Source organism: Cornus florida, unplaced genomic scaffold (genome assembly GCF_030987335.1).
Source record: "Cornus florida cultivar Cherokee Brave unplaced genomic scaffold, ASM3098733v1 CherokeeBrave_3.0.0_Hap2_Chr10, whole genome shotgun sequence".
NCBI lineage: Eukaryota > Viridiplantae > Streptophyta > Magnoliopsida > Cornales > Cornaceae > Cornus > Cornus florida.
Window position 1 is genome coordinate 69324163 of NW_026775580.1, and position 27266 is coordinate 69351428.

General features: G+C 35.9%; 1 protein-coding gene across 1 annotated transcript; it reads right to left on the minus strand.

Annotated features, from left to right (window-relative positions):
* Positions 1 to 1588: 1588 nt before the first annotated feature.
* LOC132276414 (exocyst complex component SEC3A) lies at positions 1589 to 27266 on the minus strand. Its single transcript, XM_059777828.1, has 25 exons — positions 26948 to 27266; positions 25751 to 25821; positions 23680 to 23760; positions 23451 to 23518; positions 23244 to 23346; positions 22230 to 22375; positions 20462 to 20579; positions 19818 to 19922; positions 17997 to 18098; positions 17758 to 17895; positions 12288 to 12416; positions 12119 to 12199; positions 11931 to 12005; positions 10152 to 10325; positions 9881 to 10034; positions 9739 to 9803; positions 8779 to 8949; positions 8609 to 8688; positions 7603 to 7684; positions 6196 to 6293; positions 5958 to 6066; positions 5708 to 5776; positions 4136 to 4201; positions 3972 to 4061; positions 1589 to 1921 (listed from the first exon to the last, which is right to left on the minus strand). Exons 1-25 carry the CDS (start codon positions 27123 to 27125, stop codon positions 1811 to 1813), a joined length of 2664 nt encoding a protein of 887 aa, XP_059633811.1. The 5' UTR covers positions 27126 to 27266; the 3' UTR covers positions 1589 to 1810.

A 27266-nucleotide genomic window follows, 5' to 3' on the forward strand; every position in this document is an offset into this window, starting at 1 on the left:
TCATCTGTGGATGAAAAATAATCAGCACTGAAAATTCGTACTCTCTTTATTTTGAATAATTAGGGCAATGGACAAAGATTAAATATATTAAGACTATGTTTGGTAGGTATGAAATTAAAATTTTAGAAATGAAATTTGTAGCATTGAAGAAAAGCAATTCAGAAAATTAAATCAAAATTTTCTCCAATTATAATTCTAAAACTCTAATTTTATGCAGCCTTAAAAGCTTGTTTCTTGAACGAAATTAGAGAAAAATAATTTAGAAATTGACGTACGGCATTTGAGTCCTCAAGCTGCCAACCAACCATGCAACCTCACCAACCGGTAAACAACCTGCAAATCCTTATACTCTAGAAAGGACAAAAATCATATTAACCTACACATTCACTTGTTAGAAAAATATTCTTCATAACAATATTTTGCTAGAAAAAAATTCAACTTTGCACGCATGTTTGCTTTCACAAGTGCTTGTGAACAAAGGAATATAGTATTTAATCATACAATTTGGATTCTACTTTCTTAATAGGGCAAAAAGAGGCTAATTAAAGATTCTAAAAAATACCTATAATAATAATAATAGTAATAAAAATTTTGATATGAGAACAAACTAATTAAGGTTCAAGAATTAGACTTATAATTGGAGAAAAACAACCCACAAAATTGAATTAAAATTTTCTCTCATTTCAAAGTTCTAATTTTATGTAACCGAACACACCGTATAAAAAAAATTTATTACCTCAACTTGTAGACAGTGATTTAGTGGCAATCTATGTAACACGGACATGTCAAACAGGTACAATGTGGACATGATTACATATAAATATAAATTTTTATTTTTGTATATCTATTCAAAATAGTATTATAAAAGTTTAATTCATTTTTAATTTCTATACTAAGAGTTGTTCTTGATTAAATTAGAAAATAAAATTACGTCATTATTGTAATAATTTTTATATCATATATACCAATATTTCAATACTTTGTCATGATAGTATTCATATTATTTTTAAGATTAATGAATTAACTAGTGTCCGAAAAGTGTCTAGGAAGTGCAGCAAAATGTCCAAAATAATAAAATTAATTTTTATTTATGTCCGACACAGGTACAACTCCTCTGTAGAAGTGTCCATGCTTCCTAGGTGACAATATGGCACTCATAAGCTATTGTACCATAATGCATCTACCAATCCAGCATCCATCATCCTGATAACTGAAATCAAAAAAAATTTAGCTTTACGATCACTAACTCGGCTAAACCAAGCTAGAAACATTATCCAATCAACGCATATACATACATTGTTAGTCATTAGCATTGCATAAGGAGCGTCACAATTAGTACAACGATGAGGAAACCGATATCAACAGTTTAGTATTCTTTGCATTCTGTCAACAAACTTCTCACCAAGATGATAGTTTGGTTGAACCTCGCTTTTGGATGCATCGGCAGTGGCCGACGTTCCCAACCACAAGAACCTAACTAGGTCATGTTCACCAATGCTTGCAAATGCTAATATGTTTTTTATTTTTAAAAAAATATGGGAAGGTAATGAAAGGAAGCAAAGATTCATATCCATCAAACAAGCACGTATATGAAAAAGAAATATACAAATGGGGCAAATAATTTAACCTGTGAAATAATATACAAACATGAGGTTCATATGAACCATTTTAATGCACGCAAAAATTCTCGATCTAATAAATAAAATGGGAAGGGGTGGGGATCAAACAAGGAAAATTAAATTACAAGAGACTTTAGTACAACACAAAATGGAACTTTCCAAAATTATTAACACCAGCCGTCTTTCTCTCTCTACATGGACGCCAAAAGTTCCCTCATTTCTCCTACAGATGGAATAGTCTCATTGGGGTATATCCTGGCAACAAGTTGTGCAAAGCTATCATATTTGTCCAGAAATTCCTTCTGTCAAATCATAAAAACAGCCTTATTAGATGCAAACAAGTAAGATCCTTTAACTATCAACAAAACAGCCTTATACAGCCTTATTAGATGCAAGTAAGAAGCTCCTTCTGTCAATAATAGTACAGTCTCGTGAGATATAAACAAGATCAATAAATCTTCATTCGCGAGTCTATTTCTAGCATATTACCTATCAACGAAAGAAATGCCAATTTAGTCATTATTTTATTTTTTTTATGAGGAGGAAAAAAAAAAAAAAATTGGTGGTCAATCTCACTTTTAAAACTGAAATACAAACCTTCATTTTACTTGCCAAAATACTTTGAAATTTAAGAATATCAATCTTTAAAAAATAAGTTCAAAAAAATTACATTTGATGCAAATCCAAACTATGCAACGGCTCCATTTATGTAAGAAAGTTCTTACCAAGGAAAACAGTATATTTGAACTTTTGACTGCTATGCCATTTATCAAATTATTCACATTCTTCACAAAATGAAAAGTGACCCACCACCACAATTTGGTTACCAATTCCCCATCCTAATTCCTCCTATTTTTGTCCTACCTCATGTAGTTAATGATGCTACATCTATAGCTGTCTCTCTACATGACCTGTTTCATTGCCTTCCATCCCCATTTTCTAACACAGCTATATTTTTTCCCTCAACAACAGCCACAGTTAAAAATTCTACTGCAACAATTGCAATAGCTTTTCCCGCATTTCTATTCCCAACTGTTTCACTCTCAGGCAAGCAGATTACCATCGCCCATGCTGAGGCTCCATTTATGCCTTCTCCATTTTTAAACTCAAAACTCTCATTTTACCTCAAAACTCCTTCATTCTCTCTCCAAATGCCCAAATAAAGAAAATAGAAGAACATCTTAATTCACAAAGCCAAATCAAACCAAAAACAAGTGGTGGACAGATTGGTTGACGGAATGAGTCCGAGGTGAAGAAGCTGTGGGATTGATTTGGATCAATGGGATCATGTAGCGGTTAGATGGATCGGCTGGAGGATACCTGGAGATCTTCAGAGGATGTTTCCAAATTACCGACTGAGATCCCTTTAGCACATAACCAGGCTGTTCAAGTAAATGACAGGAACTCCATTCACCAAAGAACAAATTCCATGCTTAATATAGATGAAGGTCAAGCTGACACTTGTCAGACATTGCAAACTAAGCAGATGAAAGGCAGGAAAGGAAAGGGAAGTCGATCACAACAGCCTCAAGGGGTAAAGAAGTAACTCTAAAGCTTCTTTTTATTGATTAATATATGACCTTCAATAAATTTTGAGGTTAGAATACTTATTCTGGAGAAGCATATAAGCTTAAGTGGGATTCGTGAAACCAAAATACTAGATACTAACGGTTCTCTGCTAGGCCAAAATTCTTCTAGTGTGAGCGTAGAATTTTGGTTGATTCACCCAAATTCACTACTACGCCAAGTTCCTTCTAGTTTGAGGGAATTTAGGCTTGCTAAGATATTGGAAAGTTCTCTGTGTTGTTTTAGTCAGTAGTGAACAAATGAAAGTCTACATTTGTTGCATTAATAGGATCTGTCTTCCTCAACATAGTTCATCCCTATGCTTTCTTCTATGAAGTTGAATTTCTCCTTAGCTCCCCCCAAGTATAACCCCTGCAATTGTATGTATACATATACATATATATATATATATACATATACATATATATATATATTGTCTTTTTTGTTTTTCTAACAAAACCCTAAAAAAATAAAAAAAGTTACGGCCTACGGACGGGGATATCACCAAAAATACCAGTTTACCATCAGGTGTTGCATATATATGATTTGTGGTTTTATTGTTCACTTTTGCTTCATAGGTTTAAATTCAGGATATTCTTGGGGTGGTCCAGTACTGGTATGCCTGAGATTTATATTGTTACAAAATTTCCATTTTTTCACTTTCTATCTGCCTTTTAAACCAAGTTATTCCTTTGTCATATAGCCAGATAATTTTCAACTTTCAATAAATCCTGAACATCTATTGGAGAAGACACTTTTTGTGCTCGGATTTGATTTCCGACATACCTTGCATTTATCCCATAATGAAGGCAGCAATTCCTCTGAGGTTAAGTTCTTCTGCAATTTCTTATACATTATACTGATGGACTTGTCAACCTGTACAAAACAAAATTGTATTAACAAAGTACCTTGCAACTAAAGACTGTAGATTCTAGAGGTTATTGACTTACCCCAGATAAACTGGATTTTACCACCTTCCGAAGATCCAGTTTTGACAATCCAAGCTGAAATGGTATCTGAAATATTTGAAGGAAACTACTCTCAGAAATGACATTGGCCAACTTGGTTACTATGAAGGTGGAAAATAGTAACTGATAGACCTCTGAAGGGTAATACAAGCAATGATGTGAATCATGTGATAGCACCAGTTACAGTAGCTCAAATATATAGCAACTGAGACAGAATGTCAAAATGCCCAGGGAAGAGTAAGCAGTCCTGCTGATAGCAAGGCCCCAGGCACTGGAAAATTTTCAATATCGGAAACTATTTCTTCTCCTCCTTTTTTTTTTCCCCATTGAACATTTAATATACATTGTTTTACATTTAATAGACAAATGATGAAAATAAAGAAGAAAAATCTCGTCATAGAAAAAGCAATTAATGATATAAAGAACAGCGTTAAACTTCCAAATCGAAGGTCGGGGATTCAAGTCCCCATAAGGGGGCAAGTGGGTGTGGGTGTGTTTCTTGCCAAGGTATAAAAAAAAAAAATGTGTTAAACTTCTGCATACTAAGAAATTTCAACTTTTCGACTTCCCAAACATATTATAGTCAAAACTTCCACTACGATCGGTTATTTCTTTCATGATTGAAGTTATTAATTGACAAACCATATTTAAAGTTGCAAGATACAAAGCCATATATAAGTCGACATAATATCACCAAATACAATGCAGCAACCTCAAAGGAAACAAAAAATATACAAGACGCCAACTCTTCTAAAAAAATTAGCATATAAACTGAGATTGCACTTTATGGAGTTGCATAATTCACATATAGTTCATAAAAACATATGTTTTATATCAAATAGGGAATTAAAGATTCCAGGCATACGTGTGACATGTGCACATGATTTCTGAGGATCACAACACACAACACCATAAATAATCTGAGGAACATAATGCATCACTACCATACACTACAAGGCCACTGTATACAATACCCGGGGGTATTTTGACACGTGGTACCCCCCCACCCAATGAAAGCTCCACATTTCTCTTGGAAACTCCTCACTCTCTATTACCAAAGAAAATAGAGAGCTTTCATTGAGAGGGGTACCACGTGTCAAAATACCCCCGGGTATTGTATAGTTTCTCCACTACAAGACATGAAGGCACATGTTCTCTAAAGAAAGTATTAAACCCCTCAAAAATTCCCATGAAGCAAAATTTTACTTGTATTCTTAAGAATGTCCTTTTTATCAACATATATATATATATCTGCAATTAAGCTAAGTTAATCATTTCCTGTCCAGCATCTTGGTCGATGTTGAAAGCATGTGATACACTGTTCCTCAAACATGTCTAGAGGATTAAACTATATGAAACAGGAGTACCATGAGTCTCAGCTGTAACAATAGTCACCCTTCAAACATAGTTCCGCTCATACAGACGCTAACTCAAGAATCCATGGTGTGGTGCAGTAGTAATCTTACTAAAGCAACTACGATATTCTAAGCATCTATCTGCAAATAACATTCTTATTGAGAATAAGGTATAATATGCAATCATTCAGAGACCAACCTCTTCTGGCGTGATTGTGTACATCAAATCCTCGATTTTTCGATGAAACTGGAAAAGTCGTTCAAATTGCTGGAAGCAACAAATTTAGTGAAAAGGTGCCTAGTTATTTAAGAATACATCATAAGAAGAAAACTTGGTAAATTTTTATAAAATATAAAACAAAATTTACAATCAATTAATTTTTTTTATAATTATAAATAAAAAAATAAAATAAAAAATAAAAATAGAGCTTTAGAGATGGATGACTTACATAATATATGATCACGCTGATATGACTTGTGCAAGCTACTTCATACTTTTCACTTGCTTGGTTATAAAATCTTGCTAAAGTGGGCACAACATTGGCAAGGTCATACAGACTGCATGCAACTTGTAATCAGCAAGTCGATGGTGATAATTGTTGAGAAACAAATACAATGCTTTAAGAAGCACTGACGTGAAGATCAACTTATAAAAGCAAAAAAAGTGTGCAATATATTCATGAATACCTATTCTGAAAAGCAGCATAGTTCTCTAAAAGAAAAATATCGGCATATTTTGGGTCTGTCTTGGCAATATTCTCCAAAGTTCCAAACATCACGCTAACCTGTCAAACAGTTATCCCCATATTCTAAATGCTTAAACCATATATTTTAAATAAAAAACTAAATAAAAAATTCAATCTTGCAAAAACAATTAAAAAGTACAAATCCTGAAAAGAGTTAAATGTGCTACCTCACTAATCACAGTCAGATTATAAACATCACGGCAGCATAAGGACTGACTAAAGGACAATCCATATCTTTGGTAGAGGGATACCCATACACTAGTCACCTGAACAGTCCCATTTACATGTTATGTACAGTGCAACACTTCCGAATCTTGAATCTTTTAGGTGAGGGGTGTTTCTCATAATCTGAAGCGTATTTTATGTACACGGAATTTCCAAATTTTAGTCTATGTAATTATAATTATATTGTCTACATAATTATGCATAGCTACCCAAAAGAAGTATTCATGAGTGCAACTTTGTATCTGAAAATGTTTATGTCAAATTATTTAATGCAGTGTAGGTTATTATTGAGAGTAAAGGGTAATACTGTAAATTTAAAGATAATTGCGATAGTTATATGGACTTTAATATTGCATTCACCAAATGTCTTCTCTTTTTTGAATTCCTTATAATGAAATTCCTTTTAGTATTAGGAAGCTCTCCCAAACGCTACCTTAGTATCCCACACTAGCTTTTTTGGAAACAGCAGGAGCTCCTGCTTTAAATGATTATGCTCACTAACACACACAAGGAAAATTTCTAAGCAAGAATCGCTGAATTATGACACAAGAACTATTGCACAAAACCAACCTTCAAGTAAGCTTTTATTTGGAAGCGCTTGAAGCAGACTCCACGGATTCTACTAAACAGTTGAGATGCCCATTTAGTGGATGTCTTCAACTAATTCCAGAAGCAAACTTCTGGATCCTCGTCTCTTTTACTTTATATTGTACAAACCTATATCCATAATTGATACAAGGCCTATTTAAGTCCTTGAGAAAGCTTTCAGGACACGAGATACCACTCTATTCCCTTATGGTAATGATCTTCTAAAAGATCAAAAGGTGCTAAAAGGGATGCTCTTATCATGTTATTGCTGAAAATAAAGACCGAATGATTTAGGTAGGAAAATATTGCACGCATTTCAGGGCTGTCTTTGATTCAGGTATTAAATCAGATCACATTGCTAGAGGTACTATACTGATCAATACAAGAAGGATAAAGACAAATCAACTCAATAAAACTTCACTTGAATTGCTTGCACCACAATTACGTACTCGAGCATTACAAAATCATATAATTTTCTTTGGCAAATTACACTGCTGATAACAACAATAATATGTTGTAAGAGGAGAGTACTCACAAATTTAGTGTATGCCTTGTCAACCAAATCCCTTGATTGCCCCTGGATATACTGCTCCATACGGGTCGCAAGAGTTGCAAATCTATGCAGAAATGTATAAACAACATATGAAATGATTCTAACCAATAACTTAAGTGCTTATAGGGAAAGATAAACTAACAATAAAGTGCCATCCAAAGAACTTAACAAAGCAGTCTTGAAACTTAATTTTGTAACAGGTTCATATAATACAGTAATGCAGAAAGCTAAATCTACGAAATCATAAAGCAAAAGTTTGGATAAATAATCAAAATGGACCAGTTAATTAAACAAAAAAAGAGCATATGTAAGGTAGTGAAAAAAAAGTCCAGAAGGATTATAGGTAACAAACATACAGCAGGAAAAACCGTCCTGAATTTTGGCAGGGTTTGATTCATTTATTTTCTTGGACAAATGTTGTGGATGATAAGCATGATATGCAGGTTCAAGTTTTAGAAAAGCCACTTTGTGGGAATAGTACTAAGTGCACCTCATATTGACAGGACCAACACTTGGTAGTGGCATATTTAACTGGAACTAACAAAGGTTCACAATCATGCTGATAACAACGAACAACTTAAAATTGAAAGAGTAAGCAAATCTGTCATACAAAAAAAGGGGCCAGGTCAGAATGTTCTCTAATTGGAGTTAGTTAAGAATGTACCATTACAGGATTTTTAGATATTTTAGAGCACGTCATTCTCAAACTTAACATCTCCAGGTACAGCTTACTATTTTTGAGAAACATACCAGTTCAAAAGTTATCTTTGATTTTTAGAGGTCACAAATAATGTTTAGAAAATTTTGAGCAATCTGAAAACTGATAGTCCCCCATTGTACATTCCATATATGTCTGCTCCTAATTCATTCCATCTGACCAAAAAGTGGAATTCCTTAACTGACAATTGCCTAGAATTAGTAGAATGGGAGTAGAATGCAACAGCATAAATCACTTAACAGAAGCATAAACCTGTGAGATCCAGTTCACCTTGGTATATATGACAAGACGCCCATTTGCCGAACATTTCGCTCATTTCTTTCAATCTGGTGACAAGCTTCATCAACAAACTGCAATAGAGTTCACTACTTGAGTGGGTAAATGTCATTACAATAAGAATGCAAATGGCTGCAAATCATTCAACATAAAGGGTAACTCACCCGACTGAACTGCATAGAAATTCTAGATTCTAGGTCATCAAGCAAGATACGGACAAATCCTGCTGCATCAGCTTTCTGACCAGAAATATAGCGTTCTGTGATCCCATGCATTGATATGCAGCGCAAAGGATCAATCTTGTATGCCCAGTCCACCACAGCATAAAAGTCTTCCTAAAATTTAAATAAATAAAATATAAAATAAATAAATGATTGGCGAACAGCCAAATACACTGCTGCAAAGCGACATTTGAAAATTTTAGAATGCAAAAGGAAATTGTTGCTGAAAAATCTAAATAATTAAGGCAAATGTTAGAGGAGGAGAGACAGGGAGAGGGGGAGGGGGGAAAGCAAGCAAAAATTAACATGAGCACATTTAGTAACAAAAGATGTGATAACATGTGGTTGGACTGAAAGTATGGCCTTTCATAATGTAGAACGAGAAAATAGGATTCAAGTAGCCATCCTCAAATAGTTGAGAAAAGCCTTTGTTAAGTGTAACAAACCATATACATGGAGAACTATACAATTCCTCCGGTATACAAACCTCAGTTCAATCTCAAGTTCAAACCAAAAACCATCTAATAGAATTTAAATCTCCATACTAAGGACAAAACCAACCCTGACCGGTATAGAACTCAACTGAAACCCATTGATGAAGTCTTCTTAAAAGAGATTTTTAATTATAAGTTCGGGACTTCATTCTGGATCACCAGGCATTAGATTCTACATAGAATAGTGCAGATGTTAAATTCTACAATTCCAACATAAGCCAACAATTATAATCTGAACTTGGTGACAATCAACAAATTCTCTTTTTCTTTTTCCGGGATAAATAGGAGCGTCAAGAATGTTTTACGTTATAAAGTAAACTCCACCCCTTTAAAGAGGCATAATCATTACATAACAAAAGCCAGAAATAAAGTTCAGTAACTGATATAATGAAATTAAACAATATATTACCTGTATCCCATCAAGTAAATCCTGAAGTGATTCATTTAGTGCTCCCAGCTCTGAAGAATTTTTACCTAAAAAATTAAATAAACAGTGCTGAATCAACTTTAGCAGGGATGAACAAGATCAGGTCATTTGGGAAAAGAATTACCTGTTTTGCTGTCATTCTCATCGATGTCCATGATGCCCAAATCGTCATCATTGCCATCATCGTCATTGGTTCCAGTCTTGTTACCATTGGCAAGACCTCCTGGTGGGACAAGTGCAGGAACTTCAAAGCACATGAAGTGTGCAAAAAAAGAACTCTGCAGTTTGAGCAATGGAAGAACTAAAGTGTTAATACAAGGAAAAAACATATCATTGAAATTTAAAAGTTATAAAAGAAAAGAAAAAGAAGAATAATAGATAATTAGGGTTGCAACCTCATCGACAAGAAGTGGGATAAAGATCGTAAGCATTTTGGCGTAGGCCTCTGAAACTGTAGAAGTATCTGCATTGTTCACACTTTGACTGGAACCTGTGGAAGCTTCAAGCCATACTGTTGGATTTCTTGATGCTTTGGTACTAGCACGAAGCTCATTTGCAAATTCACGAGCCTGTAAATGATGAAGAAAACTTTCATTCACCACATTTTGAAACTCCTGAAATTCCTAAACTGTAAGAAATCCTACACCCTCCACCTCCAACAGAATTAACATCAGTGGATAAGCTTTAACATTAGTATAATCCATAAATCATAAGAGAAGGCCACATATGATGATATAGTAGCTATATGAAAAGAAGGTTTTAACACATAAGATTTTATATGAAGAAGCCCAAAAGGTCCTTATAGGGGGTCAAAAAACAGAAAAGATCAATGGAGATATCAAATTTCACAGAGAATTGACATATACTCTTAAGGTTTGATCAAGTGCAATGTGTTGAGTAAATCTTATGGAGTTCTTAATATTGGGGAAGGGAATGGGAGGTGATAGGTTTCCAAATTCCACATTTTCAGATTAAACAGGAAAAAAAATAAAAATTAAACATGAATTTAGCAAACAACATTTGCATAGTTACCACTTAGCACTCACCAGCACAACCAAAAACATCCTAAACCATATGAATTGAATGGTGGAAAGGTTTACACAACAATATTTTAGATGTAAAAGTAATTTCATATTTTCATTTATGAAGCATTTGATGTATATGTTGTGCATAATGAACAAGCCCAAAAAAGGCTTACATAACCTGCCCCAACAAGTTATGACAAATACTTGTATGCATATGTATATTACTTTCACATATAAATACACTTATGTGGGGAAGAGAGAGAGAGAGAGAGAGAGAGAGAGAGAGAGAAATGCATTATCAGCCGACTGTGTCAACCAAACTTGATAAACCCCCTAGAACCAATTCATTTGTTAATGACGAATGGATGAATTGTTTTCCTTATTCTGAAGCCATCTTTCTTCATCCTAATATTTCTGACCATAGCCCTTGTGTGGTGAGAATTTTACCTAACATGCCACAGAGTGCCAAGCCTTTTAAATTCTGACTTCTGGGCAGTTGATGAGGAATGACTTCAATAGTCAAGTTTCATCAGTGTAGGAGCATGCCTTCAATCATTGATAAGAACTCAGAAGTTGAGTGCTGGTGATTCAACAAGCATCAGTTTGTCAACTAAGAACTGGTGAAGAGTCTTAGTTTTACTGTGAAGGTTCTTGAAGAGGCAAGGAGATTACAAGTCCTACCAAACTCTACTTATCAAAAAATTAAAAATAGAAATAAAGTCCTATCAAACTCTGACCCACTTCAAATCCACCAACAGTTTTATTAATAGTCCACAGATGCAAAATATCATAAGAGGCCTGTCTTTGAGACGCTATCCAGCTCTCCGACACTGAAGAATATTTTGTATTCTATCCAGTTTTCTAGCAAGATATACAACAAAGAATAGGTGCTACCGTGCTAATTGGTTCTAAACCAAAGTGACCCTGCTTGTGCTGGCTCAACTATAGATTGATACTGGATTGAACCTAACTACCTTACAAACTAAGTCATCAAGTGGATGGTGATGCCAGAGAGTTTAAAGACAGTTTCTTCAGAGATAGTATAATTAACCATTATGGTTTCATGAAGTATAATCCAAGATAGGAATAACACCAACAGAAAAAAAAGTAACTGCAAGTCAATTAAATAGAGGTTTATTGTCCTCAAACCTCCCGGCGTAGAAGCAAATTAAGGGAGCTACAGTAAGCTTTCCTCAATGGACCCAAGCAATTCTTATCAAGAGACTGCAAATGCAAAAGAAAAGAAGAGAAGATTCAAAAAAAAAAAAAAAATTGAAGTAGAGAAGAAGGACTAATGATAACTATTAATAGTTGTGGAAGTTTCCAAGAAATTTGACCTTCAGGTGTTGCAAAAGGCGAGCATATGTCCTGCACTTGTAACGCAGATCAGCGTGATCGGGCCTCTTCAATTGTCCACGCTGTTAAATCCAAGAAACAAGTAAAACTCAGGATTTTCATTCCCTAAGACTAACAAATACCATAATAAGCAACATCTTGTGGGAGTACCTGAGAGAAGTAACTCTTGTCACTTATCATGAAATCCACGAGACTAGCAAAGTAGTTTCTCAAAAATTCAGATGCTCTCCGAACAAAAGTACTTTTCAATTTTTCAAGTTCTGCCCGCTTCTCTTTAACCTGTAAGAGTTCTATCTGCTTTTTAGAATAGGATTTCTCAAAATATTTACACAGAATGCCAGTTTGCAATTCAGTTCAAAGGCAAGAAATAAATTCTCATGACTGATCAAAAAAATTTGCCATTAGGGTGGGGAAAGGCCTTCTACTAAGGCTCACACCACCTATTCATGAATGTGCAGCAGAGTCCCTGATCCACAACCAGGGAAAGAACAGAAAGGCATGTGACTGCACATTCAGGTCGACTCCTGAACACAGAGTCTCTAATCCTCACTATTGCAGGGGAAAAAAAAAAAAGTAGTTAATATCAGGTCATGGGAAAATATAGTTCTAAATGGGAAAATCAAAATTAAGCCTTACAGGAGCTATACAGTATATGGGCTTGACTATAATTGCCATTTTTGAGGTTACCAAAGAACCACACTGACATCCAGCTCATAAAGTTATTCTAAAGACTAAAAGACCTTCATGGGTTGATTGCCTTCTTGATCATATAATTTTTTAACCATAAAACTTAATATATCAAAAAACATATATTGTCAAAGAAAATGAAATTTCAAATTGATTCTGAGATATGAAAAGAGTGTGGGAAAGGCAAGAAAATTGCGGCTGTAAATTAACACTTGATTCAGAAAATTACAAAATCACAATAAATCCAGATCCTATGCAATACTAGGTACACATCCCATGGCTCATGAAAAGATTGGCATCATCAACCCCAGGCATGCTATGTGTCAGTTTCTTATAATAGCTCATACAAGCATAGATATCGAACCCAAACTAGATTGGCAGTTCTATTGTTAAATATGTGAATTAGTGGGATGAGTCTGTTGGGCCATCTGCAAACCTTAGACCTGGCTGATATATATATTTTTTTGATAAGTAATAATAACATAAAAAAGGCGTTCAAAAGGGGAACGCGTTCCTTATACAGAAATGGAACCGGGACGAAGGCCCCAAAGAATCCAAAAAAATAATTAAATCTTCAGAAAAAGAGCAAGAGCTCCTCTTCACATAATTGAAAAGAGAACGAAGAATGTGAAGTTTCACCATTGCCGTAGATGACTCTTTCTTTTCAAACATTTTACTATTTCTCTCCCTTCCAAATGCGCCACCATACACAATGTGGAACAATTCTCCAGAAATCGAGTACATCCCTTCTCACACGACATCCTTCCCATACATGAATCAATTCCTAACAACCCAAAAAAAAGATTCCAATAGTCGTTCGCCACAAGGCAATGCATAAGGAGGTGATCAACAGACTCCCCATCTTTCTTGCATAGACATCACCAATTAACAATACAATTGCCCTTTTTCCTCAAGTTATCAATTGTCAGAATCTTTCCCCAAACAGAGGTCCAGATAAAGAAAGCCACCCTAGTTGGAGCCATGGACCGCCAAATAGTTTTCCACGGGAAGTCACGATTAACAAAATTAGACAGACATAAGAACAAGGATCTTACTTCGAAACGACCGTGGGAAGAAGGAACCCAAATCAAATCGTCATTATCTCTGCCAACACCCTCTTGCCGATACTAAAGATACAGAAAAACACATACCTCATCCATCTCCCAATCCTGAAAAGAGCGCCGAAAGTGCACATCTCACGTAATCCCACTGCTATCAAGATGATAACAATCAGCTACATAGGCGTGTTTATCAACTGCAATACTAAACAATCTAGGAAATGTACAAGATAGTGGCTGATCACCACACCAAAGATCTTCTCAAAACCGAACGCGACGTCCATCACGAACTTTGAATTTGGTATGAGCAGAAAAGGCATCCCAACCCTTCCGAATAGACTTCCACATCCCTACTCCTCCCACAATAGTAACCGGACGTGTAGACCAGCCTCCATCCTCTTCCCCAAACCGACGGGAGACTAACCTGCGCCAAGGACAGTGTCTTTCCCTCCCATATCTCCATAACCATTTACCCAGGAAGGCTTGATTGAAAAGAACTAATCGTCTTATGCCAAGTCCACCTAATTTCACAGGCTTGCAAACTTGCTCCCATCTGACAAGGTGATACTTGAACTCATCGCCCCTTCCTCCCCATAGGAAATCCCTTTGAATTTTTTCAATCCTATCCGCAACAGAACAAGGGATTTGGAACATAGAAAGAAAATAAGTGGGAAGGCTCGATAACGTACTCTTAATAAGAGTAACTTTACCCCCCTTGGACAAGTATTGCTTTTTCCATCCTACCAATCTCTTTGCATACCTGTCAATCACTGAATCCCAACTCCCCACTATCCTTGAAGAGACCCATAGGGGCAATCCCAAATAAGGAATAGGGAAAGAACCCACCCTGCATCCAAGAACTGCAGCTAAAGAGGAGATATCCTGAACATTCCCTACTGGGACAAGCACACTCTTAGCCACATTGACCTTTAGCCCGGAAACCGCCTGAAAATAAGTCAGGATGCACCTCAAATAACGAAGTTGAGACACATCAACATCACAGAAAACCAGGGTATCGTCTGCGAAAAGTAAATGAGAAATCTCCATCCGATGGACTAAATCTCTACCCACTTTAAATCCCTTAATAAAACCAAGGTCCTCTGCCCTGCGCATAAGTCTGCTTAAACCCTCCATAACGACAAGAAAAAGGAGAGATGACAAAGGATCACCTTGTCTTATACCCTGGGTGCAACCAAAGAAACCAGCGGGAGAACCATTCACAAGAATTGAAAACTTGACAGACGAGAGACAAGTCTCAATCCACTTCCCCCACTTACTTCCAAACCCCATTCTTTGTAACAAATAGAGTAGGAAATTCCAGTTCACATGATCATATGCTTTCTCAATATTAAGTTTGCATAAAACTCCAGGAATACCACTTCGCAATCTGGAATCCACACATTCACCAGCAATAAGAACTGAATCAAGAATTTGTCGTCCTCCAACAAAATCATTTTGGGAGTCCGAAATAATCCCATCCATTACTTCCCTCATCCTTAGAGCAAGCACCTTAGCAATAAGTTTGTAAATACAACCCACCAAACTAATAGGACGGAAATCCTTTATGTCAGAAGCACCTCCCTTCGTAGGGATAAGGGCAATAAATGAAGCATTAAGCAACTTCTCAAAGACGCCAAAAGAATGAAACTCCAGAAAAGTACCCATTACCTCATTTCTTACTATCGCCCAACTTTCCATCAAAAAACGCATAGTAAAACCATCAGGCCCCAGAGCTTTGTCCTCATTACAACTTGATAAAGCCTTTAGAACTTCTTCTTCAGTAAAAGGATTCTCAATCTTATCTCTATCCAGCTCAGAAAGAGCCTCAAAATAGAGACCATCAAGTTTGGGTCTCCAAACTAATGGCTCGGTATAAAGCTTCTGAGAAAAAAGAAACAATCCCGTTACGCACCTCCTCCTCTCTCCACAGCTCCACACCTTCCTCCCGAATTCTTCCGATATGATTACTCCTCCTATGAGCGTTAGCTAATCTGTGGAAGAATTTTGTATTCCTATCTCCTTCTTTTAGCCAAAGAGCCCAAGATTTTTGTCGCTACGAGATCTCCTCCATAAAGACTCCACATCCCCTCCCACCTCCTCAAGACGATCAATCTTGGAAAAATCAGCAAGGACTCTGTTTTTCCTCCATTCCAGATTCCCGAAAACATCCTTGTTCCACTACTTAAGAGCGAATTTGAGAGCTCTTAACTTCTTTGTTATTATGAAACTGGGCGAACCTGAAACAATGACTCCCTCCCACCAAGATCTGACTTGCCCTTGGAAATCCTCCGCTCGCAGCCACATATTCTCAAATTTAAACGGAGTTCTTCGAGAACACAAACCCCCGAGAACACAAACCCCCACAATCCAAGATCAAAGGAACATGATCAGAGGTGACCCTTGCTAACACCGCTTGAATGACATCTGGGAATTTCTTTTCCCACTACCCAGAGATTAAAAATCTATCCAGTCTTGAAAGAGTGAATGGATCCCTACCATTTGACCAAGTATAGGCTGCACCTTCCATTGGTAAGTCAACTAGAAGATGCTCATCAATAAAATCAGAAAATTGATCCATTTCCAAGGACCTTCTTCCCCCTGTAGAACTCTCTGACGGGTACCTAACAGAGTTGAAATCCCCTCCCAAGCACTAAGGGAGAGACCACAATCCTTGGACATGGCTAAGCTCCTCCTAGAAGATAGGTCGCTTATCATCAACAACCGGTCCATAGACTCCGGTAAAAACCCATCTGAAATTGTCCTCTTCCATATTAAACATACAAGACACAAAAAATCTCCCCATCCACATGTCCGTTCGAGATAACCATCTGATGTCCCACATGATTAAAATCCCACCCGAAGTACCTATAGCATTCAAGGCCTCCCATTCCACAAACCTTCCTCCCCACAAACTCCTAACCACCCCATCAGAAATGGATGCCAACTTGGTTTCTTGTAACCAAACAACCTGGGCACCCCACTTCCTTAAAGCTACCTTCACCACCCTTCTCTTGTTCGGATCATTGAGACCACGAACATTCCATGTAATGATTTAATGACCCAAATTGTTAATTCTTTTCTTCTTCTTTTTCCCCCAAAGGAATCCTCCCACAAGGGTGTAAAGATAAGGTATTAAACTCTTTTATATTCAATTACCTCGAGGTGTTTGCAACCCATTTTGAGTCAAAACTAAACCCTACAGATTAATGCAATCACCCGCGAGCCATGTAAACCCAGTAGGCCAGAGATAGTCGAAGTCAAGGCATCTGGTTCCTGAGACATTTCCTCAGCCAGCTCACCTACCCATGCGAGATAGGTAGGAATTTAGCTCTAGTTTACTCTTTGATAGAAGGAACCCTACTATCACTGAGTTACAATTGTGTGCTATGCTATAACTTGGCCGTTATGTTACAAATATTAATTATATGATATCCAGGCAATTTATGAAATATCATAACACAAACTATTAAATATGGCTAACATACATGGATGCCTGTGTGTATCTAACATTTACCAATTAAAAATAAAAAGAGACATAGAAACATGTATATACAACAAAGACGTAACATAATAAATATATAAAATCACTAATATGTTACTATTTCCTGGACACATTATTATCTACAAACAAAATGCAAGCAGTGAATAAATACATATTATGCACACATTTATAACTAAATTCCCTTTTGTGAACCAGTGAACTAGTGACAGAGCCCCTTGACAGTGTCAAGGTCTGATCTGCATTTTATATCCATGCTTAGAAATGAGATACATGCATGTCTATGTCAAACCCACACTCCCTATATTAAGAATATGCTTAAATGCATTGCAGTAAGAGAAGTAACTGAAAAACGAAATACAGACAGTGCACATACAGCTCGGATGTTTGCATAGCTAGGATCCAAATTAGGTGCTGCAAGACCACGTAAAGCACCAGTCAGCCACTCGCATGCCTCAATATTCTGAAGCATGCGTGCCTCATCAAATGAACCTCCTGTCAGACATGCTGCATACTGCAACAAACAGAACATCCTTAGAAGTTAAAAAGATTAAACAAGCTGACCAAACTCAAACTCATCATTAAATTCCCATAACGGAAGTTATGCAAGGACACCTCAGAAGGGACACGCAATCTTTCAAGAAGCTTATCAAGTTCCTCAATTAATGCTTTATTGTTTACAAACTGCATTTCCAGATTGTTATTGCGGGTTTCTATCTGCAAATCAAAACAGAAAACAATGCAGGTCAACAAAAGAAGAGTTGTATTAAGCTGCAAAATATTTTAATCGCCTTAATTTAGGCACAAAAAAATCTAACATTTAGTATAAAATCATGAAGAAAATATGGCACCCAGACAACCAAATCGAAATTTATGCGTGGACCAATGAAGGGATGGCCCCCAAAAATTTTTATAACCCCAAGGAATCAAACTTACTCTAAATAATGAGCTGGAAAACAAACAAGCAACAACATATGCCCACAATGTCCAAAAAGATCTCAATTTGGGCTCTTTTCGGCTTTTCCTTCTGGAAGCCCGCAATTAAAGGGATAGGTCAAAACCCAAACACAACACGCATCCCCTTCTTCTCATTTCATGCACTTAATCGATGATGGAATACTTTTGATTTATAGGCAATCTCATCTTGAATATTCTTTTATATTTCAAAATAAATAAATAAAAGCAACTAAGATACCTATTCTAAACAAAAATATATTATAATTTTAATTTTAAAAGTTTTATTTTTTGTAATACTAGTTCAACCCCTCCAAGTGAAAATTCCTGGGCCCTCCCCTATGTAAATCCAACTCAGTTTCTCGCTAGCAAGGGATCATGAACATTCTAAAGATGAGTTGTAACTGTATTGAACAACAATATGTTTTGTGCACTCCTAAACCCGTATTTAACACTTTATGGATCTGTCTGCAATTTAAAAATAGAACAACAGTAGGCCAATATTTCTTGGATACTCTCTGAAAATATAATCAATGTAGCATAATCACTCATTAGTAGGAAGCTTGTCCAGACTCTTGAATCTGAAAATAACACCCTCCAATATTTCCAACATTGTCTCTTTAGGAAAAAGAAAAGAAGAAATTTGTCATCATATACATGGCCTCCACAAGTCAAGCATGCAACAAATCCCATCTGAAATAGGAGTAGAATATAACCTTAAAGAAACAAATATAATAATTTTGTAGTGATCCTATTGTACATAATATAATTATGTATAATATAGTTTGCAAGTCCCATTTCTCCACATTATGCAGTTTACCATAGAAAAGGCCGTTACTTAATGCTGGTCCCATCTATACGGGGTGCTCAAAGTGAAGACTGGAGACAAACCAATTTTTTGGCATTATTTTGCACAATTGGCTGCTCTTGAACTCACATTCCACCGTTTATCAGCTTGAGTATTTACCAGTACACCAAACAACTTAACTATAAAATCTGTGAGAATTAATCAAAGTTATATGTTCATCGTATGATAATGTATGTATAAACATATTTATTTATATTTCTATGTCCTTGTCATGTCCATTTCCTATTTTATAAAACTTTTCTGTATCAACATAACCGTGTCGTGTCTTGTCCGCGTATGGCCTCTTACAAAGTAAGTGGCAACTGGCAAGCAAATGCTAATTTTCACTTAACAATGAATGTATGGGTTTTTGGAGACCAAATCCATCATAAGGTCTGAATAGAACAGAATTACATGTGCTAATTACATCTCAGAAAAGATAAGAAAAATACATAGAGTGAATTTCTTGTTTCTGATTAGAGTGTCAAATTGTCAATGCCCAGACATAGGAAGAGAGAAGCAATATATATATATATATATGCACATTCCAGTGACAAGTCATGAGATATGCAAATAAGTTTGGGCCTGATACAAACACACTTCATTATTACAACATAGAATGCAGAGATTCTTACTGATTCGATATCCTCTCTCATGTGTCGAAGTTTTACATTGAAAATGCTTAGCCATTCATCCATATCCTCAACACAGTTTATGCTCAAATCAAGTCCACGCAATACCTGCAGAACTCAAATTAATAATTAAAGGTCCAAACTGTAGCTATCACCTTAGAAGACTAGATAGATGAAAACATTAAATAAGAATTGTTGCTCAAATAAAACAATATGTTGAAAGATAACTGATCCCGTAACGGTCATGCATATATTATGTACAGTTGTAGCTCCAAAGGGAAATTTATGAAGCAGGGTTGCTCATGATGGTGGGCTTGATCACTAGTCCGTTAACAGAAATCTTGTGATCAAATGCAAGTTGAGGGTTCCATACAAGGAGAATAAAGCCAAGATTAAAGTTGATTTGTACAGTGATCAAAGAGATGATCTTGGATCAAAACAGAATGGTAAAGCATTATATGTTTATTTGATTAAATAGCTGGGACTGGAGGCGAGTGTCAACGAGACAATGAACCACAGGAAGCATGACATAAGAGACTGATATTTTCTGTGTGTGTGTGTGTGTGTAAGGAATCAATAAGATGAACAACAATTCTGCCCCAATATAGGAAATATTTATGGACATTCTTATGAAGTAAAAGGATTACATCATCTATCAAAGGTTCACTTTCCAAGATCGCATGTACATTTGCTGCTTCCAAAGCTTGAAGTTCTCGCTTCAACCGCTCAGAAAATGCTTCGGCTTCACCAATACCCATCACATAGCTGCAAGCAATTCCACGCTCAAACAGTCAGCATTCAATTAAGATGACTGCAACAATGAAAAGAGTGATACAGGATCGTTGGTTTATCTGCTTATATCTCTGTAAGTCAACAAACAACCAAAACAGAAAAACAAGAATGGCACAGAATACAGAACGCTACCACAATTAATGGAATGAGTCAATCCCTTTTAACAAGAAGATGAAAATTGAATTGACCCCCAGGTCTAATTTTTCTATTAAGCAGGAAGGGATAATTAAAAAACAAAGTTCTTCTAAAAAAAGGAAGAAATATATATATATAAGCTTGAAGAGAGCAATGCACACTAGCCCGTACAATGAATGCAGGATAACAAATTAAAGAATTTTTTTGGAGTTTATCAGATCTACTTATTCCCATCAAGCTAAAAGGGAAACTGTCAACAACTTTAAGGCCAGCAAAGCTTTATGGTATAGAGTATTAGGTGGTAAATGAGTAACATGTCATGAAATGAGTCCATACTTGAATATTCTTGGATAGACAGGTGGTAAGACGAAAATGGAAATAATTAGATATGCATTACCAAGTAGTAGAGGTAGCACTAGGCTGTAAGGATGCTACATTGTGACCTGGAGGTCACGGGTTTGAAAAGGAAAACAATCTCTCCACGTGCAGAGGTAAGGCTGCATGTATTTGGGGCTCAAAAGTGGTCGGAGCCTCATGCATTGGGCTAACCCTCATCTACATCCTGCCTGGTTAATGCCTTGTTAAGTCCTACTCCTTATAGGGTTTCCCTAGTCAGCATATGATACTCATGTCATGTTATGCCTATGACTTTCTCCATGCTACCTATGAATCCCCAATAAGATGAATGAAGAAAATGGGTTCGTGCAACAGACCCTGTGTAGCTAGGAAAAGGCATGCAGAATTGTGTTTATTTGTCTTCAACATTAATCCAATATAACAATGTACCTGATCATTAGTGCACTGTACTCATAAAATGATCCTGAGGTTACCATTAGCATGTACTAAATATCAAGGGCAATTTGGCGGGCAGGTAAAACCTTTTTGTGTAACTTGATTCAGGGAACTACCTAAGATAGCTGATTTCTAAGGGCCCATTTGGCATGCGATGCGTTTTAAGCGTTATGTTTTTGGTCAATACCAAAACAACCGTTTTGTTGTAGAAGTGTTTTGGGTAGAAATCGGAACCATGTTTGGTAACGAAAATTTGTTTTGGAAAATTTGGAAATTTGCTTTAGCTCCTCCGCTACAGTACCAAAACACACAATATCACCAATTTGGTGATATGCGTTTTGGCCATAAAATCTAATATGTTATGAACTATTCCAAATCAATATAAGCCATCCCAAACATGATATGGGCCCAAATTTGGATACCGATATCAGAAAAACTATATCATAACACTTCCCAAACAGGCCCTAAGAATTGGAATAATATTTTTTCTTCTCATTTGTTTACTCATGCATTATATACTATTCAAGGAATTTCTGTCATCATAATCTTATTTCATTCACAGTGTATCTCAATTTTACCAATTCAAAACAAAATGTCCAAATATATAAATATAAACTGCATATATATATTTTTATTAGACACATGTATTATATCAAGCATAAAATCCACCTCTAGACAAGAAAAGAAAATACGTACGTGCCTAAAAGAGCCTCCATGTCCTCTTCCTCTGCTTGAGACACAAGTTCTTTTTCAACAGTCACTTTCATGTCACTTTCGGTCACCGTAGCTGCAACAGGCCCATCTTGAAGATTCCTTTGATTCGTGATTGTGGGTGTATTTTCCTATATTAGATACAAGTTGAAAAATACTGATCACAGAGATGTAATCATTCACCAAGAAAACTAAATCACAAAATAAAGTCTTGTGCAATAACTTTTTACCACAGAATACCTTAAAATGTCAAATGAGGCAGATTCTTTACAAATTGAAATAGAAAAATATATAATACCAATTATATGACAGTTGAGATCCTTTTTGGCTTGGAATACAGATCTTTGTTGAAGTTGGAAGACTGGGCATCAAAATAAAGGGACTTTTGCTTCAAGCTGACATGTATCATAAAAGTATAAATGAATCAAAAAATACATAGGTTTTCTTATATTATTCATAATTGTTCCGCCGATCTTACAACATTTCATCTATTTACATATGTTGTAATGGTAAGCGCCACTCCTTGCTAAAAAGGCCATTGGCCCATTACCAGTCTGGTCCTCATTAACTGAGGATGTTGGGAGGGACAAACTAGGTAGAATTAGAAACCAAACCTCTGACATTATTTGCACAAAATGGTTGGCCTCAAATCTAAGCAGTAACCACTTGTTGCCGATAACATCAAAATTTAACATTTGTACCTAGTCCATCCTTTTTATTACTCTGCATTAGCAACACTATCACTAGGCGAATGCCTCTTTACTACACATGTGACAGGTGACAGTGATTATGTTCCTAGAGCAACGAGTGAACATCATTAATATGAACATATAAAGATCAAAGCAGCACCATGCATGCCACGACTCCCAGAAAGATGGCTCTTCTTAAGATGAACAAATGATAAATGAGCAGGAAGTAAGTGCTTGAATCAGATAAACCACATAATATAATGAGGTAAAGGCATTATATAGATTTGACGTAAAGAATTATCATATGCACCTTAGCCCAAAGAGCCATCTCCACGACATCTATTCCTACAACTTTGGGAAGTCGACCCAGCACGTCTTTGCAGATGTTTAAGATGCAAAGTAGAAGACGGTTCCTAGAACACAAGAAAATTCGTAAAGAACCATAACGAAAAGAGAGAAAGAATTTCATAATATGAAAATGAGATACCTATGTGTGTCAAGTTTCCTATATCATTACCTGTCATCAATATTGCGCATAGTCCACTGAGGTGGGGCAACACTCTGGCTTCTAAGGTTATCAAATCCCTGTAGTTCAATCAGAAACAAAGTTTGAAAATGAGAGGGAGAATGTAAATAGATGAAGAGATTTCAAGGAAGAATGGGCCACCAAAGGGTGATGTTTAAACCATCAGAACTCATACTAAATGAGCAGTTTTACCAAAGTGATTCCAAAGAAGAAGCATTACCAGCATAAATGTAAATCCGGTGGGGTCATTAGTTACAACTTCCACCTTCGTTAGATGCTTCAGTTTGTATAGTTTTGCAGGCTACAGGAGCAAGGAATATTTTTTAAAAAATATCAGCTAAAAAAACCTTCAAGTTAATAAAATCATAACAAAAATCAGTACAATAATATTCTTCATCAGTATGGATGAACCAAGTATTGGCTATTAAGGCTTTTTTCATATTCATTCTTCTAAAAGAAAAACAAGAAAACAATGTAGAGCCCACTTGTTGAATTTTCTGAAGCACTGTTTCATTTGTTAAATAAACAGTCTGTCTAATTTGAGACACTATCCATTAAATAGTTAATTTCACTTATGAAATAAGTTGCAGCTTCATATAGATATAACCAAATGGTTGTGGAACTACTCAAGAAACACCAGATGCATTATGTGTGGCTTGTGTTTTCTATAATAAGAAAATGAACTCACCAAAAGGTGAAAAAGACATTGTACATGGTTTTTTATATCGATCATCACCTAGCCATTATGAAACAATATCATCAAGGAATGAATCTTTTACCTGCCAATATATTAGTCCTACTAAAAATAAGTCATGAACACACTACACCATTGTAAAAGGCCATAAGGGCCATTAGGTCACTAAAATAGAAGTTTTTACAAAAAAGATTTCAAAATCCTCTGTTCTAGCAAGTGTTCCCAACTTCTTCTTTTTAATTTTAGCTTTTAAACTCACTGCAAACACATCCGAATACTGGATTTACTGTGAAAAAACTATATAACACAATATATAAACTTAAATCTTGAATTAAGAGCTTTGAAAAAGTTATTTAATCAATTTTTGAATTTTTTTACTTGATTTATATTTACCAAATTTGTTGTTTAATGTTATATCATTAAAGATTGTTCATGAATCTTTCACAACCGACAGATAGAAGAAGAAAAGCATGTCGAGGATTGCAATTGACTTTAGTTGGAGGCACTCATAAGAGGAATAGAAGTGGAGGAGCTCATTAGGTGAGGGGGCTACAAGAAATTGTTTAAAGAATTAAGATTGTAAGGAAGAGTCTACAATCTACATGAAGTATGGCAAGAGAGTAATGTAATTCTATAGGGATAACTGGGAGATGATCGTGAGACAATTTTTGTAAGTAAAGAATAATCCCATAACCAACAGTTAACGTACTTCTAGTTATAACTAATTTACTTCAAAACCATGAACATAAGAAGAAATCCTGAATTAGATAGAGTAATTTTTATTAATTTTTTGAAGTACAATGTTTGATTAGAAAGAGACTTACAAAAAGGCATCCTCCCATGGTTATTTGAATTTATTTTAGTTTTTCCACTGTTTCATCATAAACAACTCATTCACGAAGTCCAACTAGCAAAGCTCTGAAAAATACTTTGACATTTAAGTGCATTTTTGTCATAAAATTAGTGGAAATTATTGAACTTTTCTCACAGACGCAACTTAAAATTTGATATAAAATTCACCCCTATAAAACCATATTTAGAAATTGTTAATTAATATTCATTTGAAACCCTATTTTATAAGACTCTACAACTAAATCTAAAAGTATCTATATATGTTGGAAAAGTGTGATGAAAATGAAATAGAATTCATGACTTAGGTAGTTGCATCCATTATGTTACATCTGTTAGCATGGATGCATCACCACAGTCATTATCGTTAAATTTTTCCCTTTAAATAGGACATATATAATACAAAAGTTGCAATACCCTGTAAAGATACAAAGGGATCCATATTCTTGCTCAATGGAAGATTCAACTTTCTTGAAACCCAGCTATGTAATACTACAAAAACTTTGATTTTCTAGATGAAGATATATATACATACACATACACTTTTTCCTAGTTGTTAACCCCCCCACCCCCACGGGTAAAAAAAAAAAAAAAAGGAATTGTTTGCACCCAAGAGGAGTCGAACCTTAGACCTGATGCTTCCTCACCAGGGCCAAGTGACTTGCCCACTTGAGTCAACCCCTTGGGGTTACAATAAGAGTATGACTAATCATAAAAATAAAAAGAATGAAAGAAACATTGAATTCACCTCAAGAACTCCTCCATTAGAATCCTTTAAGACATGAAGAAAAGCTTTGTTCCGCTGGCCTTTTGGTTTTGCTGCATAAAGTACAGGCTGTCACAAAAATTCCCACACACGATGACTGGAACCAATTCGTGAATTTTAATATTAAATTTAGTTTGATTAATAGAAAGGGCAGAAAGGCTTATATTCCTCCCACTCTAGTATCAAATTGCTCAAACCGATAGCCAGAAGATAAGTAAATGAGTCTCATATCAGCAAACAAACAAGATAGTATGGTCCTAATAAGCTATACAAGATTTCATACACATTGAGATATTCTAATACTGCTGCCGGTAAATGTAATGGTAGTCTAAAGGTCAATATCTGTATATGCTGAAAGGGCCTTTTGGAGGATTCATCAAAAGACCATTTACAGTCCTGTCATAGACGAAGAGTCAATTTCAATCATTTTATACTCAGTGTTGAATAACTCCTAATACCGAGAAAATTCTAGCAAAATCCTCCTGTGATGGCATAGCAAAGCATCCTTGTGGGTGTCAAAGCCTTATGAATTTAATTGAGCAGCAGGACTATGGCATCAAATATCGGGTAGGACACTTATCAAAATATATATATATATATATGAGGTAGGACAAGAAAGCTTATCAAATTATCACATTTTGTCAGTTGATACAACCAGAATTTTTAAGGCCTTTTGTTGCATAGACCTCTCCTTCAAAGTGCCACATATATGAGCTTATAGGGATGCTTTATTTCGATGAACCAACCGGACAGTTACAAACAACAATAATTTTCGGTCGGTAGCAACAGGACTACTCTGCATTCAGCATTTTCATCATGCTAGAGCCTCCACTAACACAACCCTCATCTCAACTTTCCGTCTCCATTAACATTATCAGCAAGAAATTTCTTAGCAAAAATGAAGGAATAAAGGTTTGAAGTCTTTCTCCATAGTAATATGCGTTACATGGACTTCAGAATTTTATTTCAAAATAATCAAAAACGGAACAACTAAAATAAACAAATTTTCAATTGAAAAAGGTAAAAGTGCAATCTAGTGTGTAACAAACACAGTTAAAGATTGATTGAGCAAAAGAAGTAGCAAAATTTACTTAATTAATTTCAGTGTGTTGTAAGTAAATTGCATAGATGATGATTCTGAAAAAGATAAGATATGGGAATAGTTAGTTGATCTCGTACTGGTAATGGCAAGAACCCTAGCTTTGGTCATGTGGCTGCGGCCTAATTTGCCGGCCTTGCCCCAGATCCCGCGGCTCTTGGCGACGCGGATCGACATCACTACCGTCTGCATCGTGTTCTCGATCGCCGCCTGGCACGCACGCCTCATCTCCTCGTCGTCTGCGCTCGATTTCGCCATCCTTCCCTTCTCTTCCCCACTGGCTAAGCAGAGAACAACAATCAGGCGAGCGATGATTACTCTGACGTGAAAGAACCAACTACAGAAAATTACTCCGCAGATAGGACGACCTGTGAGAGCACGCGTCGGTGTAAAAAGAAA